This window comes from Ambystoma mexicanum, chromosome 6q (genome assembly GCF_040938575.1).
Source record: "Ambystoma mexicanum isolate Mex_15411 chromosome 6q, UKY_AmexF1_1, whole genome shotgun sequence".
Taxonomy (NCBI): domain Eukaryota; kingdom Metazoa; phylum Chordata; class Amphibia; order Caudata; family Ambystomatidae; genus Ambystoma; species Ambystoma mexicanum.
Window position 1 is genome coordinate 1,588,417,988 of NC_090937.1, and position 17,162 is coordinate 1,588,435,149.

Genomic DNA, 17,162 nt, shown 5'->3' on the forward strand with positions numbered 1-17,162 from the left:
ACATTTAAAAAAAAACAATACATTGTCTTGACATGCCAAAATTTCAGCACAGGGATGACATTAGACATTAAGAGGTCCATTACCTCGCCCTATGGGGCTGTTCCATGAACTGCATATAGATTATGTAGATATGGGGGGAAAGGTGCAATGGATATAGGTACCTTATTGTGGTGGTTTGCCCCTTTTCTAGGTGGGTGGCGGCAGGACCATGTACACACCCAGATGCAAAGTATGCAGCACGGTTCCTGGTTAGAGGTTTCCACGATGGGGCGTGTACGAAGTCTTGAGGTCAGATAATGGCACACATTTCTTTAATGTGCTATTTCAGCATGTCACAGCGCTATTGGGCATAAAACATCTAATGTGCTCAATTTATCACCCTCGGGCTAATGGGATTGTGGAGAAGATAAATGGGCCTGTTTGCCCTTGGCCCTCTTCAGTTTATGCACATAGCCTAGTAAGGACCACCATTTGACACCACATGAAATCGTAACAGGCAAGCGCATGCAAACCCCCATATACCCTGTGAGTAAAGCGTCATATGTACATCAAGCAGCGACAGTACTAGAAGAGGCATTTAGGGAATAATTAACAGCACTAAACGCGTGCTATCAAATATATCTCGACAGATTGCACCACCCTGGAGTCAAGGACAGGACACACTGGAAGGGACAGCAACTGCAAACCGATCTGCCACAACTGGACCATTATTGCCTGGGGAACTGATCTACGTGAAAAACTTTGTGCGTTGATAGAACAATCCAGGGTTTAAAGGTCCATATGAGGTGATCTGTACGCCTCTTGCCGTTCGTATGAAGGAGTTAAGATATTGGGTACATCTCTTGGATGTCCGAGCACCTGAGACACAGCAAAGCTCAATCAACATACTAAGGACATGGCCAAAGAAGCTTTATTAAAGGATCCATGCCAGGGTGGTGGGCTGTGGCGCACGCATTTTTATTTTTTCCCTTTTTTTCCAACTTTTGAAGGTCCAGGACCTGCCAGCCCTGGTGGGAAAAGGCTTCCCCCTCTTTCCTTCTGTTTCCTTGTCTCTCACTTTTTTTTTTCTCCTCTTCAGGGATAAGCAAGGATGCCTGACCGTGTTCAAACCTGTTATGTAGGGATAAGGTTAAAAAGAATGGAATTTGTTCTAGGAATTATGCATTCTATCTTTTTAGTATTTTGTGTGACACTGAACGTGGTTGGGAGTGTATGAAGGTATGTCTGTTATATGGGGTGTCCATATAAAAAGGGGGTAGGGTGGACAGTTGGAAAAAACTAGTATGACTGTCTATGATGAGAGAATCGCAAAATGGCTCACGTTTTACCAGCCACCCCTACAGGTTTTCTTAGGCGAATAAAACTGGAAGTACAAATGATGTATGGGGTTGGCCTTTGACACCATTTCTGACATTAAGTACTCAGAATCATCGAACTGGTATTCCGATATGCATACTGCAGGAAGAAATGTGATAAATGAAAGATGTTAATCTGTGCACTTATCCCGCATGCATCCGGGGCTCCTAAGGTTTCAGTTCCACAATCAGTCCCAAATAAAGGTACAATGCCTGGTACATCTTGCTCTATGCAGGATAAAGGACACAGTCCCGGCACACAGCGTGCATTTGAGGAGCATTGATATAGACCCAGTGCTATGCAATGGCAATATAAAATACAAGTATCTACAAGTACCATATTTTTCCTTGGGAGGTTAATCGCATGTCAACGACAAATGGCAGGGCATCACAGTGATGTGCCCGGCAGATGACTGATCGAGTACAGCAAAGAAACAATAACCCAAGTAGAGACGTTGTGCGCCAATATGGTCCCAATACGTCACAAAGCTGACATGGATTGCAACAATGGATACGCCAGTGCAAATACATATGGACTATGAACTTTGTTTTAGCAATGAAGGAACAGTTCCTGTTGGTGCAAACACACAGTGCAACCACACTCTTGTGATCCCTGACATAAGGTACGGCACCAGTGATGGATTACTACTGGGTTCAGACAAGCCTACTTGCACCTCCCACCATCCTGGAGGGGTCATTCACTGGTCATACTTCACTCGGTGCTATTACTAATCCCGGAAGAACACCTGAAGGCAGAAGAAATGCCCGTCAAGGTGCCAGCAGCCACTCTAGCACCAAAAGAAGCAGAAAAAATGTGCAGCTCACACTATTTGGTATGCTGCCAGAAAAAGGATGATTTCAACAGCGGGGAAGGAAGAGATCATCTAACTGTCTTGGAAGACTCTTGTACACTGTTCAGAGGAATACCTGACGAGTATCGACTTTATAGCTCAGCAGAGACTTTCTTTTCATCTTTTTGGCCCCTGAGGTACGTACAAGCAACTGTTAACGCCACGTGGGTGCAGATAGCCAGATGGGAGCTAGTCCTGCTGGCCTATGACACGGAGAATGGTTTAAACACCATCAAAGTAGAGCTCTGTGCCTTGAGACTCATGACTATGCAGAATTGCTACATGCTGGATTTGCTAGGGGGGTGTAAATGATTGGGAAGCAGCTGCTGCACATTTATACCCCCGGAGGATGATGAGACTGGGTCACCATCCCACATCATCGAGGCAGTACACAATCTAGGTGTTCAAATGAAGGAAAGAATGTGGAGTTCAGAACACGGATTGACTTTGATTGATTGGGTCGCATCATATCAATTTGGGATCTAAAACACCTTGCCATACAATAAACCGCAAAACAAACTAATATTTCTGGGGTTGTAGATATGTTGGGTGGGGATGAGTTTGTTACTGTAGAAGTAACGAAGCGGGGGGGGGGGGGAGTGTTAGGAAGGAACCAGGGTCCTCCCGCACCTCAAGCGCTTTAGGATTAGGCAAGAGAGACTTCAGAAAATCAGCCTCTGTTCCCCAGAAGCAGTCCTATGGCTTAAATTATTTCTTGGCCCTAGGAGTGCTTGCGTTGCTAAAGGATCTTCTAAGTCTATGTAAGTTCTCGTTACATGTAGTGTCCCTCAGCAATCATGCTGTCTCTCTTACTCTTCAACATATATTAAATGTCTGAAATTAATAATTGTTTAAGAAACCTTGTATGTAAGTGTTTATTTGGATTCTTGTCACTGTGAATCTCTAACTCCCCTACAGCTCACATTGACCCCTCTTGTGACAAGCCTGGCTGCTCAACACTGTACCAACCTGTGTAGTACAAGCTTATACCAAAGGTTGGGTTCCTATTGCCAGGAGGTCAGGGTTGTTGTAGTGCACCCAAAGGGTACTGCATACAATCTTTGCTTAACATTGTGTATGTACGTGATCAGTCTCTGCAGGTTGCGGATGCAACCACTCCAGGAATTCCTGGATGCTCGCTGGGTCCAGCTGTCCGGAAGCATTGTCGACAGGATTGTGCTTGACTAGCGGTTCCGTCTGGCAATAAGGTGGTGGGGCGTGCGTTCTAATATTGCCGGGCACTCAGATTGCCAGAACACCCCAGTCGCATGAGACGGTCACCACGGACGCTTCCCTGGAGGGCTGGGGAGCCCACACCAGACGTCTCCACGCCAGAGGCCTGTGGCTACAGGAGGGGAAGGAGCTGCACATCAATGTCCTGGAACTTCGAGCAGTGTTTTGGGTCCTCGAGTCCTTCCGTCCCTCAAGGGCAAAGTGGTGAGGGTCTTCATGGACAATACCACCACACTTATCAGGAAGCAGGGGGTACCAGATCCCAGCGCTCGAGGCGCAGGAATTGTGGCACTGGGCCATTGCCTAGGGGATGTTTTTCATTCCGTTTCACTTGCCGTGGTTTCAAACACTTTTGCCAACCCACTCACCAGGGAGTTGCGCTCTTGCCACGAGTGGGAACTTCGGCAGGATCAAGTGGACAGCCTGTTTCTCATGTGGGACAGACCCCAGATCGACCGATTTGTGATGGTGACGAACATCAAGTGCTGGAGATTTACCAGCAGGTCCGACCAGCCGGTGAGCATGGGGGGCGCGTTCTCCTTCCTGTGGGAGGGTCTGTTCCTGTACGCATTTCCTCTCTCCCTCTGCTATGATCGCTCAACTCAAACGGTGCTGCTGCAAGATGATCCTCGTCGCCCCGGCGTGGCCAAGACCGCTTTGGTACCCAGACCTTCTCAGCCTGTCGATGCTGCCTCCAGTCAATCTGCCAGTGGTCGCTTATCTGCTTGCCAGAAGGAGGCGAAATCCTGCACCACGACCCAGGATCGCTGAACCTGGAGGCCTGGCTCCTGCAGCCTTAGAGTTCGGTGGGTACGAGCTTCTGGCGGACTGGAGAGAGGTCCTTGCCAGAGCATAGTCTAGGCTTGAGTGCTACAGGCACAAGTGGAAGCGGTTTGTGACTTGGTGCTGGTCGCAGATGATCAATCCATTGAGGGCCACGGCCCCTCAGATCCTTCTGTATTTGTTGTCTTTGGCCAAGGTGGGGCTGGCGCACGCCTCCAAATTGCATCTGGCGGCTATCTCCCGCTACACCAGGTCTCCGGGATGGCCTTCTCTTTTGGTCTCACCGTCTAGTCAAGGAGTTCCTTAAATGACTGTTTCGATCGTTCCCGCCGATGAAGGCGCCTGCCCCGGCATGGGAACTTAACGTGGTTCTGATGAGGCTCATGGGGGCTTCCTTCGAGCCTACGCATCAAGCCTCTCTCGTACCTTTCATGGAAGACTAGACTGCTTGCCTCGGGGCTATCACCTCTGCCAGAACAGTAGCCGAGATCCAGGCCATGTCCTGCAAGCGACCTATGATTTTCCACGATACGTGTGGTGTTGCGGATGTACGCCTCATTCATGGAGAAGGTTTAGTTTGAATTCCATCTCAATGAACCTGTGGTGTTACCTGTGTTTTTTCCATCACCTTCATCACCGGCTGGAAGCACTCCACTCGCTGGAAGTGGCGCATGCTCTGAAGTTCTGAGGCCCCGCACAAAGTTTCTGGAAGATATTTCAACTTTTTGTGAACTTTCGTCCTGTGAACCATGGCTTCATCTCTAGGTGGCTCTCGGGCTGCATCACCTATTGTCACCAGTTGGCAAACCGACCGCAGCCTGGCAGTCCAAGAGCCCATTCTACCAGAGCGATCACTGCGACGACTGTGTTCTGGTGTACACCTGCTGGACATCTGCAGCGCTGCTATGTTGAGGTCTACGCATCTACTGCTTCGACAGGGATTCCAGCGAAGTCCAGGGTTAGGCCAAACAGTGCTACACAACCTGTTTGCTTGAAGGTGAGCCTGGTGAGTAGGTAGAGTAATTGCTTCTGTTGAGCCTTGCCACCTCCCATGGTTGTGTGTACGGCTATGTATTCTTTCTTCATGAGCATGTGAATCCATGCCAGACCCCATGCTGGAGAAGGAACAAGTTACTGTTGGGCACTATTGTATGCAGTACCCTTTGGGTGCACTACAACAACCCTGACCTGAAAATGGCAACCCAACCCTTGGTTGGTAGCATGTTGAACAGCTAGGCTTATCTCAAGAGGGGTCAATGTGAGCTGTAAGGGAGTTATACAGATTCAGTGACAAGTATTCAAATAAACTCTTACACACAAGTTTTCTTGATTAAACAAATATTTATCAAGCCACCTTCATAAGGGAGCAATATAACTCAAATACACTTCATGAAATACTCTATGAATATCTCTAAATCAGTAGATACCCTTTTGGGATGGCCCAGACTCTTCCTACCCCCTCAGGTGACTTCAATTGCTAGGGTGCTGGGGACATTAATATATCGCTGACATTTAGGATCATTGAGTAAGAAGTCAAAGGAAAAGATTTAGAACAAACAAGAGACCACAAATATTAAGCAGGCCAATACTTTTAGATCCCCAATAAGAGTCATTCAGTGGAAGAGGCTAAGCTAAAGTCAATAGGCAAGTCTATATAAGCTCCCATTTATTCCAGCCAGCTGTCAAACACCCAGCAGGGTGGCTGTCCTTGCCGGACTGTCACCAGGCAATCATCAGAGTGCATTTGAATCTCCTAGGAGATGAGCACGGAGTTTCAGGCACCTCCCTCACTTCCTGCCTACCCCAGACACCCTGGAGCAAGAGGCGGGCTTCCCGCGTGAATCCCACCAAAGGCAAAACGAACAATGGGACCATACCTGGTTTGGCGTGCAGAGTAAATCTCAAGAAGGACCTTACCACAAAGAAATGGCAATAAAAGACTGGGGCCATTTTGACAAAAATGGCACCCTTGGGTGCTTTACTGCAGCTGCGAACGCAGCCCGCGGTAAATGCACACCATGGTAATTACAACGAAACAACTGCCACAAGCCATTCAGTGAGGAAATGGTAACATAACATTTTTTTACATGAGAAGCTAGACAAACGGGATACTAGGTAACCCCTCCAGCACCCTATTGTAATATAGTGTGTGCTGGGTCTAGAAAGTTATTAATGTAATTAAAGTCATTTTCACTTTACTGCTCTTGGTTCAACTACTGTTTCCAAGAGTAAGTATTCAAACCTTTGGGAAATCTGAAGGCCTTTCCTGTGCCACTACACTGAAGGTGCTGTGTGACACAATGTAAAAGATGATGCTTAAGGAGTTTGACTCCACAACCAAAAGGAAGTGTTCAAAATCACATTAAAATACATGAGTGGGAAAAGAGGGCCCGAATCTCTCAGGTTAAAAAATCAAGTCCTCAAAATCCAGCAAAGTTGCTGGGTGTCTCTAAGGTGGAGGAAATTGGCACATTAGGAGAATTCTCCCCAATACTGGACCTACTCAGCATATCGGCGTCCCCTCCAGTCAAGCTTCCAGTGGTTGCAGATCTTCTCACCAGGGAGAGAGGAGCAATTCTGCACCATGACCCAGGATCGCTGAACCTGAAGGCCTGGCTCCTGCAGCGTTAGAGTTCGGGCTCTACGATGTCCCAGTGGACTGCAAGGAGGTGCTTGCCAAGGCCATAACATAGTCTACTCTGAAATGCTATGGACACAAATGGAAGCGGTTCTCCATTTGGTGCCGTGTCCAGATGATCAACCCGCTACGAGTCACAGCTCTGCAGGTACTGCCGTATTTGCTGTCGTTGGCTAAAGCAGGACTGGCCCATGCCTCCATCAAAGTTAATCTGGCGGCTATCTCCCACTACACCAGAGCTCCGGGACGGTCGTAGTTATGGTCACACCGTCTGGTTAAGGAGTTTGTCAAAGGACTGCTTCTGGTCGTTCCCGGTGGTGAAGACTCTGGCGTGGGAACTTAAAGTGGTGCTGACTAGGCTCATGGGCCGACCATTCGAACCTATACATATAGTGCTGCTGAAGTTTTTGCCGTGGAAGACCGCGTTCCTTGTCACCTCTGCACGACGGGTGGGTGAGATTCAGGCCCGGTCCTGTAAGCCACCTTACTAGACTTTTCACAACACAAGGGTGGTGCTGAGGATGCACCCCCCCCTTCATGCTCAAGGTGCCGTCGGACTTTCATCTAAACGAGCCCTTGGTGTTACTTACCTGTGTTTTTTCTGATACCTTCGTCGCCGGCTGAAAGGACTTTGCACTTGCTGGATGTGGCTAGAACGCTGAATTTCTATGTGGACCGCACAGTTTCCACAATATGTTGCAACTTTTTGTGAACTTTGGCCCTGTCAACCATGGGAAGGCCCTCTCCAAGGCTTCCATTTCCAGGTGGCTCTCCGCTGCTTGACCCGTTGTCACTGGTTGGCAAACCGACAGTTGCCTGGCTGTCCGAGCCCATTCGACCAGAGCGATCGCTGCTACTACAGCGTTCCTGTCTGGGGTCTCCCTGCTGGACATCTGCAGGGCTGCTACGTGGAGGTCATCGCACACCTTCACGAAAATCTACTGCATCGGCAGGGATTCCAGGGAGGAGTCGTCCAAGCAGTGCTGCGCAACCTGTTCGCTTGAAGGTGAGCCTGGTCAGGAGGCAAGGGATGCTTATGTTGAGCCTTGCCACCTCCCGTGATTGTGCATGGGTGTACTGCTATGTATTCTTTATTCATGAGCATGTGAATCCATGCCAGACTCCATGCTGGAGAAGGAACAAGTTTCTTACCTGTAACTGTTGTTCTCCAGCATGGGTCTGGCATGGATTCACATGCGAATGCTGGCGCCTACCCCTCTGCGGTTCTTCTCTTGGTACTATTGCCACTTAACGTGCTACCAAATCTGAAGATGGCTGCCAGAGGAGGGGCTTAGGTAGAGGGCAGTCATTGGCTGGGGTCAATATGACCCAGAGCTCAGTGATTGGTTGTTAGGAGAAAGACAGTTCAGAAATGAAACTGGACTGTTTTTCTTTACCGAGGATTCCCAGCCTGACTGGGAATATTCATGAGCATGTGAATCCATGCCAGACCCATGCTAGAGAACAGTTAAGTTACAGGTAAGTATCGTGTTCCTTACTCTGCCTAGGGTAAACATGGTCCTGAAGTCCAGCAAGAGCTGGGATCTCTTAAGGTTGAAAGGAATTGGCACAGAAATGAGAATGCTACCTTGGACTTTAGAAAAATGTACCCAACAGATTTTCCTGACCTGAGAAGGCAGGAAGAAGGCAAAAAGACAAAATGGGCAAGAACAAGCGAAAAACCATGTGGCATGGCCATGTTGGGGAAACTAGCCACAGTTAGTAGCCAAGCGAGGTAAACGTGGTAAATCGAAAATATACAGTAAAAATAGTGAAATAGTAACTGTTGCAACCAGCTTGTCTTTAGGCAGATTTAAAAGCAACCAACAATACCTTTGTAGTCTAGGGTGATACAAAGGAACCCCCATTCTACTGCATTGGAAGATGCATTGTGCAATGTTAAAAAGTTAACCAAACAGATAACCAGAATAAGACTAAGTGAAACGTAGTTTCATTTCTGACAGTCTGAAGGACTAACACCTGAGCAAAAGGCCATTGGAGTGAAGCTGAAGGATTCACTTCAAAGAGTCAGGACAAAGTTCAAGAACAAAAAGCATGGTGGAAGGGCTGCTCCAAGACAAACCTTTTACTAACAGTTATGATATGATATGGTATTTGTAACGCGCCTATACACAGGTGTTTCAAGGCGCGACGAGGCAGGGAGGGGAGGGACAAGGGGAGACAGACAACGATCTTACTAGGCCAGGTGTCATTCAGATCGCGCAAGTGCAGGGGTGGGGGAGGGGGAAAAGTGCAAGGGGAAGGGGAGGGGGGGGGGAGTGCAGTACAAGGTAAGTGGCGTAAAGTAATAAATAAATAGGGCCAGCTGGTGGCAAGTGCGAGGTAAGTGCAGAACAAGTGCTGGGGAAGGGGGGGGCTGTAGGGATACAGAGACAGTCCTGCAGTGCAGAGGGGTTCCAGGGCATCGGTGCAAGTGGAGAGTGGCTGGGCTGGGTCCAGTTGCAGGATCAGTGCAGTGTCAGTGAAGAATTAATTAGCTGTTCAGCAGGGGAGAGGGAGAGAGAAAGCAGAAGCAAAGAGGAAGGTTTTGAGGTGCTTCCGGAACCGGAGATGGTTCTCCTCAAGTTTCAGGGAGGCAGGAAGGCTGTTCCAGAGGGAAGCCCCTGCCGCGGAGAGAGATCTACCCCCAGCTCGTTGCTTCGAGAAGCGGCTAACCCTGAGGGAATTGGAGGCGGATGAGCGAAGGGCTCGGGAAGGAAGATATTTGGGAAGAGAGAGTTGAAGGTATTTAGGACCCAGGCCCCAGAAGGCCTTGTGGACAATGCAGAGGGTTTTGAACTTTATCCTCGCAGCCACTGGGAGCCAGTGTAGAGATTTCAGTCCTGGAGAGATACGGTCCCTGGGCTTGAGGCCAAGGACAAGTCTCGCAGTTCTGTTCTGGATGAGTTGCAGAGGGCGGAGAGTGGAGGCAGGCAGAGTAAGATGGAGGCTGTTACAGTAGTCCAGCTTCGAGAGAACCAGGGCTCGGGAGACAGTGAGCTTCTGGGGGAAGGAGAGGAAGGGAAGAATACCTCTGAGGAGGTGCAGCTGGTAGTGTGACCTCTTGGCGACGTCAGAAATATGAGGAGAGAAGGAGAGTGTGGAGTCGAAGATGACCCCAAGGTTTTTTGCCTTGCAGGGAGGGGGCCAAGGGAGGCAGGCCAGAGAGCTGCAGGGAAGGAGGGAGTGGGAGTACCAATGAGTAGAATCTCGGTCTTACTGGTATTAAGGCAGAGGTCATTGGCGGCACACCATTCTTGGATAGCAGACAGTCAGAGATGAGGGAAGGAGAGGGGGAGGCTGAGGGTAGCCTGAAAATGAGCTGGGTATCGTCCGCATAGCACTGGAAATTAGGGCAGAGAGCGGCGATGCGGTGGGCAAGGAGTGCCAGATACTGGTTGAACAGCCAGGGAGAGAGATTAGATCCCTGGGGGACACCACAGGTGGAGAAAAAGATGTCGGAGAGGAAGGACCCCAGTTGGACCTGGGAGGGTCGATTTGAAAGGAAAGAGGTCAGCCACGCCAGAGCCTGACCAGTGATACCCAGGTTTTCCCGGAGACGGTTGAGCAGGATGGCATGGTTGACAGTGTCAAAGGCAGAGGAGAGATCGAGCAGAATGAGAACACATGGAGTGTTGGAATCGAGGTTCAAGAGCAGGTCTTCACGGATGTTCAGGAGAGCAGTTTCCGTGCTTCTGGCAGCTCTGAAGCCAGATTGATGGTCATGAAGACTACCAACAGATTCAGCATGGAGGTTAAGCTGGGAGATGGCCAGTTTCTCCAGGAGCTTGCCCAGGAAGGGAGTGATGGAGATAGAGCAATAGTTAGCCGGGCAGGAGGGGTCGGAAGAGGGTTTCTTGAGAAGAGGGTGCACAAGGGAGTGCTTGAGGGGGGAAGGGAAGACTCCAGAGGCGAAGGAGTGGTTGCAAAAGTCAGCCAGGGCAGGAGCCAGGGAGTCGATGTGGTCCTTGATAGTTTTGGAGGAACAGGGGTGAACCTGTTTAGACAAGACTTTCATTGATCGGACTTGTCTGGAAACCTCGTCAGCAGAGAAAGGTGGAAAGGCAGAGAAAGAGGGAGGAGGGGTGACCGCAGAAGTGCCAGAGGAAGGGCCGGGGAGGGAGGGAGGGAGGGAGGTGAAAGGAGGAGAGCGAGGACAGGATGTCCTGAGTTTTAGAGATGAAGTGAGAGGCCAGTGCAGTGCAGAGGGCCTGGGAGGGGACAGGAGAGGTAGAGACTGCAACAGGGTTGGCCAGCTCCTTGCAGATTTTAAAGAGTTCGGCGGAGTTGTTTGATGCCGCAGAGATGCGGGCTTGGATAAGGGCTCTCTTCTTGGTGAGAACAGAGAGCCGGTACTGCCTTTGGAGCAGGCGGCAGGCCAGTTTGTCAGAGGATGAACATGAAGCACGCCATTTCCTCTCTACAACCCTGCACTTGCGTTTTAGGGTGGCGAGATCCGAGTCATGCCAGGAGTTACATTTGGCTTTGGGCTTCAGGCGGATTCTCATGACGGGGGCAAGGATATCGAGAGTAACAGATATAGCAGAGTGGAGCATGGAGAGGGCTGTGTCAGGGTGGGAGTCAGCCGAAGGGGCAGGGGGGGGCGAGAAGGTAGCAGCGAAAGCCTCAACTGACACACGCTTCATGGGTCGGATGACCGAGAAGGTGGGTGGCAGTGAAGAGGGTGGCTTTGCCTGTGGGGTAAGGAGGGTGAGGTGGGAGGATAGGAGAAAGTGATCACTCCAGGAGAGAGGAGTGGAGAGAGGGACGGAGAGGGGAAGGTCAGAAGAGATCAGAGCATCAAGAGTGTGCCCAGCAGAGTGAGTAGGCCCAGATGGGAGAATAGAGAGTGAGAGAGAGTCGCAGAGGTCACGAAAGAGACCAGTGGGGGGACTGGAGGCATCAAGGTGGATGTTAGTCGCCAAGAAAGAGGAGTTGAGTGGTTGAGGACAGGAGTGCGGAGGAGAGGTCAGCCCACTCAGAGAGGAAGGAGGAAATTTGACCAGGTGGCCGATAGATAGTAGCCACGGTAAGGGAATGGCTAGGAGAGAGAGAGAGAGAGAGAGAGAGAGAGAGAGAGACGTCAGACAAGACATTCAAAAGAGGAGTAGGAGTGACAGTGGCAGGAATCCACTCAGGGAAGATAAGGGCAACACCCCCCCCTGCACGGTTGGGCCTGGGCACGGAGAGGATCTTGTAACCGTCAGGTAGGAGTGTGTCAAAGCTGGTGGCAGAGCTGGCTGTGAACCATGTCTCAGTGAGACAAAGGACGTCGAGGTCCAGTTCCTCAAGAAGGTGACAGATATTGGAGGAGTGCTTGATGGCAGAGCGAGTGTTTAGTGTGGCAATGTGGAGGAGGCTGCCATCCTTGAAGAACTTCCGGGGAGGGGTACAGATCAGAGGTACGCCCTGCGGAGGTATTGAAGAAGGAGGTGAAGGAGCACGAGAGGGGGCAGGGAGGGAGGGTAGAGGCAAGGTAGCCAAGGATAGAGGAGGGGGTACAGCAGGAGAGGAGGGGAAGTTGATGAGGTGTGGGAAGCGTCTATCGAAGAGGTGAAGGTTGGCCTGAGGGCCTTGGACCAAGACGGTCCCATTAGCGTAGACATTAATGATGGCCTTAGAGGAGCGGAAGGGGGCCAAGAGGACATCCCAACGGGTGCCACCATTAATGGGAGAGGAGGAGAAAGGAGAGAGCACAGAGACCATATGAAGGGTCCATAGGTCAGGCGAAGGCACGAAAAAGAGGATGTCGGTGAGAGTTTCCTTAGAGCAGGCATTAGTGTAGGTGTCAGCGATAGGGTGGCCTGGGTTGGAGACCAGGATGTCCTTTTTAAACTTTTTCCTACCAGATTTAGTGAGGAGAGCAGGATAGTCAATGGAGAAGCAGTTAGAGAAGATAGGCGAGACGGAGAGCACCATGGAGTAGGAGGGAGGGAGGGAGGGGGGGGAGACAGACGAAACGAGAGCACGCAGACAGGAAGTGAGCGGCAAGCACAAGTTACCACAATTAGAGCAAACAAACAGTAAAGCGTATTAGGTACCGGGCCACCTAAGTTTGAGAATCCTGCGAGGGGAGAAAAGCACCCTAGTATACCACAAATCAGAGCAAACAGTAATGCGTATTTGGTACCGGGCCACCTAAGTTTGAGAATCCTGCGAGGGGAGAAAAGCACCCTAGTATAGCACAACGGCTTTGCCTGGAAAGTGCCTATCACATGCCTACACGAAACCCAAAACTGTTGGCATTGCCAATGCTTGTTATATTCTGCATTTAATCTCTGAAGAAATGTGTGAATCTATATAGGAAGACTTATTTATATTATTGGATCTTGTATACATTTTTGGTAAAATTAAATGACTGAAATAGTTTTTAATTCAATTCCCATAAGTATGTTGGAAAGGAGGCCGAGAATGTTAAAGGGTGCAAAAATTACCATAGTGACACTGGTACTTTACTCCTTGGTCCCCTTCCAGCCATATGCCTTGCCCACGAATTAGCTTCCTTGGCTGATATTAATGGACTTGCTGCTGTTTAGGGGGGTGCGAGGGAGGTGCCACGTGAGTGTGTGCAACGGCACTGCGACTTGAGATTTGTTTTACTCCATGCTGTTCTGCTTGTCCCGTCCCCCGTTTCGTGGGGTGTCCCAAGAGTATGAAGGAAAGGGGACTAAAGATTTAAGTCACTGGGCCTCATTACAACTCACCCGGTATGGAAACAACGGTGGCGGTAAACCCGCTGCCACCATTGTTTCCATACCGGGTGATCACGACTCCTGCAGGCAGAGGCGTCAATCCCACCAGGTCTGACTTGGCGGATTTAACACCGCCCGCCTGCAGGTGGACGAGGAAACACCGGCACCATCACGAGATAATACCGGTGTTTCCTATCGGACTCAATGGGGATTTACACCATTCCGCCTCGAATTCCCGGGACACCAGGGTTGTAATGCCCCGGTAATTCCGGAAATCGGGGAGGCGGGATGGTAAGAGTCCGGCTGTAACCAGGCGGTTTTACCGCCGGACTCGTAATGAGGCCCACTGTCACTACAGGGTTCGATGTGTTAAAATCGCAGAAAAAATGGCTGTGGAGACAAAATATTGCGGCAAAAAGGCCATGGTTTTGCTGCCGCAATCCATGAGAAGGATGCGGGGGACACCCCCGCTCCCCTTAAATGGTGTAATGGGGTACACCTTAATGGGTCAAACCACTTTTTTTTTTTTCTGTACAGGCAACATTTTTGCCGCGATTTTATCACTTCATACCCACTACAGTGACATTTTCGAATTGCACACATCTTTGTTTATATATGCTCACCCCGTGGAATCTCAATTTACTGACTTCTACAAATCTTAAATCGAAATCAAGGCATAAGCCTTCTGGTACGAGCTTGTGTTCCTCCATTAAGCAAGCTTGTCTTCCTCCCCTGATCTTAAGAACAGTTGTCCAAGTACTGGTAATCTCCTACCTGGATAGGTGATGCCCTACTTGCAGGAGTCTTAGATCCCATCATGGCCCCTTTGAAAATAATACAGCTCTCACAGGAATAAGAAAAGTCAATGACATCACCACCCCCCCCCCCCATGTAGCTGCACTGGCTAGCCTTTCACATGTTCAAATCCAAGCAACACTCAACCTAGCTGGAACCTCGCCATCTTCAGAGACCAACACATCACAGAGCTAGATGTGCGCTATATGAATCAAATAAGCTCCCTGTTCTACTGAGCCCCATAGCATGGCTGAAGATACTTTTTTAACTTTTTAATCGAAGGAAATATGGAAATGGTAGACACTACCTGTGACAAAGTCCCCAGTTTCATTCTTCATTACGTTCAGGTCACTTTCTTAATTGCTGATTCTTCAATTCCCAGGGAAGGTGAAATACATGCCTTTTTATCAATGGATGAATCTTTCCTTTTCATGAATGTCCGGTTCATCAAACATCCAGGTTAAAATAAAAAAATAAATGGCACAATTAGTAGACTACTCCGTCTAGGGCCGATTGACGTTGTAAACCAAAAGATGAGGAAAGTCAAAGTTTGCAGATCCCAGAGTTAAAACGTCAGTGGAGAAGGCTCTATGTTGTTGCAATCATTGACTTTATTTATTTGGTATTGGTAGAGGCCGGGAAATCGTTGCCTGTAGTGCTCAAACTCTCCTAAAATTTATGAAGCAATTCTTTACAAAAAAGCCTCTTGGTAGAAAGAGGTTAGAAATGCCCTCGAGTGTTCTTTGGAAGGAAGTCCTTAAGTATCTGCTGTTATCCTGGCTAACTATGTGCCCATCCTTGTTAATCTTGTTTTATCCATGCAAAACCAAATTGTTAATTGATGTAGAAAATAATTTTCATCTGTATTTGCAGGGAGGCCTTTGGTACGGAGTGGATGTCAACAATGAAGACATTGCAGACAATTACGATGCTTGTGTCTGGGAGCCAGCTATAGTCCGAATCAATGCATTAACAGCTGCATCTGAGGCTGCCTGCCTTATTTTGTCAGTCGATGAAACCATTAAGAACCCAAGATCCACAGTAGATGCATCATCAGCTGGCCGGGGACGAGGTAGAGGAAGGCCACACAACCACTAACCACTTAAAGTCTGCAAAAGTTTGGGTTCCGCAGCAGCACACCATGTTGGCTGTCTTCTGAATGTTGAAAAGCTCAACTACGTACCTTTGGTAGCTTCATATAAGTGCTCTGTATAAAACCATTACAACTGAAACTCGCGTTTGTCTAAATTTTCTCCAATAACGTTCAACAATTTCCTTTCCAAACGTGTTAATTTACTGGAAAGGACAAATGGCAAATGTTACTGTATTTATTAATTTTCTAAGACTGTACAAAATACACATGTACACAATAAATATTAAAAGCACTTCCCAAGTTTACTGATGTCCATATATGTGCCATGTTAAATGTAATTTAAGATGAGATTGTGGTGGTTTTCAAGCAGCATAAAAGCACAACGGAAGTAAGTTTGTCATTGTCAAAGCCACTAGTCTGTTTTGGATAATCCTCTGACTTGTAGGTCGGGTCACATTGATTTTCTGAGTAAGATCTTCTCTGTTCACCTGCGGTTAATGTTCTTGGTCAGGCATGAATTCTACAGAATATTGAGTTACATCGCACTGATGACTTTTGTAGCAGTTGGGGAGTGTTTGCCACAACCCTCTTAAAGGGTGTGAGAACAGCTAGCTAATGGATAACCATGATTTTGACCACAAGATGGACCAACATTACTATTTGGAGGATCAATGCAAGAGCAGTCTTGGCTTCAAAGAAGGTAAGGCAAAAGGCTGCTAGATGGGAACAACCCAATAAATTGCACAACTCCGGTACACTGAAAAATAGAGACCCTTTAACAGAACTACACAAAGCAACCCCAAAGTTAAAAAAACACTATCTTGAACACAACCCATAGTAAAAATAGTGAAGGGCCCCATTTCAGAATTTTCCCACCCCTATAACCAATGTATAGTTTGTACCTGTGGGTCAACTCTGGTAATTCTAATGCTACATGAGAGGTAGGCAAGAGATCATTAGACGCCTTTAGACACCTGTAATATGCATTTATTTAAAGATTGTCCCAAACAGTTAGATGCACATAGATAAGCTTCAGTTGTTCTGGGGAGTCAAAAGTAACTGTTGGTGCCAAGATAACAAGGCTCTACTAGGCTATAAGCAGGAGCTAAATAGCTTCCAGCGCCCCTCAATTTCGAACCCTGTTAATACATATTGTTCCATATTAGAGTTGACAGTTGTAGGTTGAATCTCATGTGCGAGTTACATTTGTGGCATGCTGTATAAAGTGCTTGGTTTCCAGTGGCAGCTCCTGCTTACTGGCTGATACCAAATACACAGGAGCTGCTTTTAGCTCCTGCTAATCGTATCCTTATTTCGACCCTTGGAAATGGTCTGCTGTGCATGCATATGTAGAACCGAATAACTACGTGGCCAGTAGAGGAACTTGTAATTTGTACTCCTGCGTTCTGTTTTAAACAGACGCCAGAATATTGACTTGCCTGCAAAAGCGAACATATAGTTGCACTAATGTTCATTTTGTATGGTACGTACTCCATTAAAAATGTTAACGGTTTCAAACAGGATTATAAGCAGCAGATAGGGAAGCTACTGTTTTGCGCCATTTAAAACTTTTGCAGCACATTCAAACCTTTTTTAGCCCAACTTCAAAGCTGGGTGGTCTGTTTTAGTGTGTTCTCGCTGTACCCTAATGCGCCTTTATTGCATTCCCATACATGCATAGTAAATGCTTGTATGGTTTGCGCAGCTCTGGGTTGTCAAAAG

At 48.3% G+C, this 17,162-nt stretch overlaps 1 protein-coding gene across 1 annotated transcript in view; it reads left to right on the plus strand.

The window, feature by feature from the left end:
* CCT7 (chaperonin containing TCP1 subunit 7) overlaps window positions 1-15,745 on the plus strand; it is a 144,787-nt gene extending 129,042 nt beyond the window's left edge. Inside the window, exon 12 of the mRNA XM_069632310.1 lies at window positions 15,221-15,745. Coding sequence (XP_069488411.1) covers window positions 15,221-15,445 — 225 coding nt within the window. The 3' untranslated portion in view covers window positions 15,446-15,745. The remainder of the gene's footprint in view (window positions 1-15,220) is intronic.
* The last annotated feature ends 1,417 nt before the right edge of the window (window positions 15,746-17,162 follow it).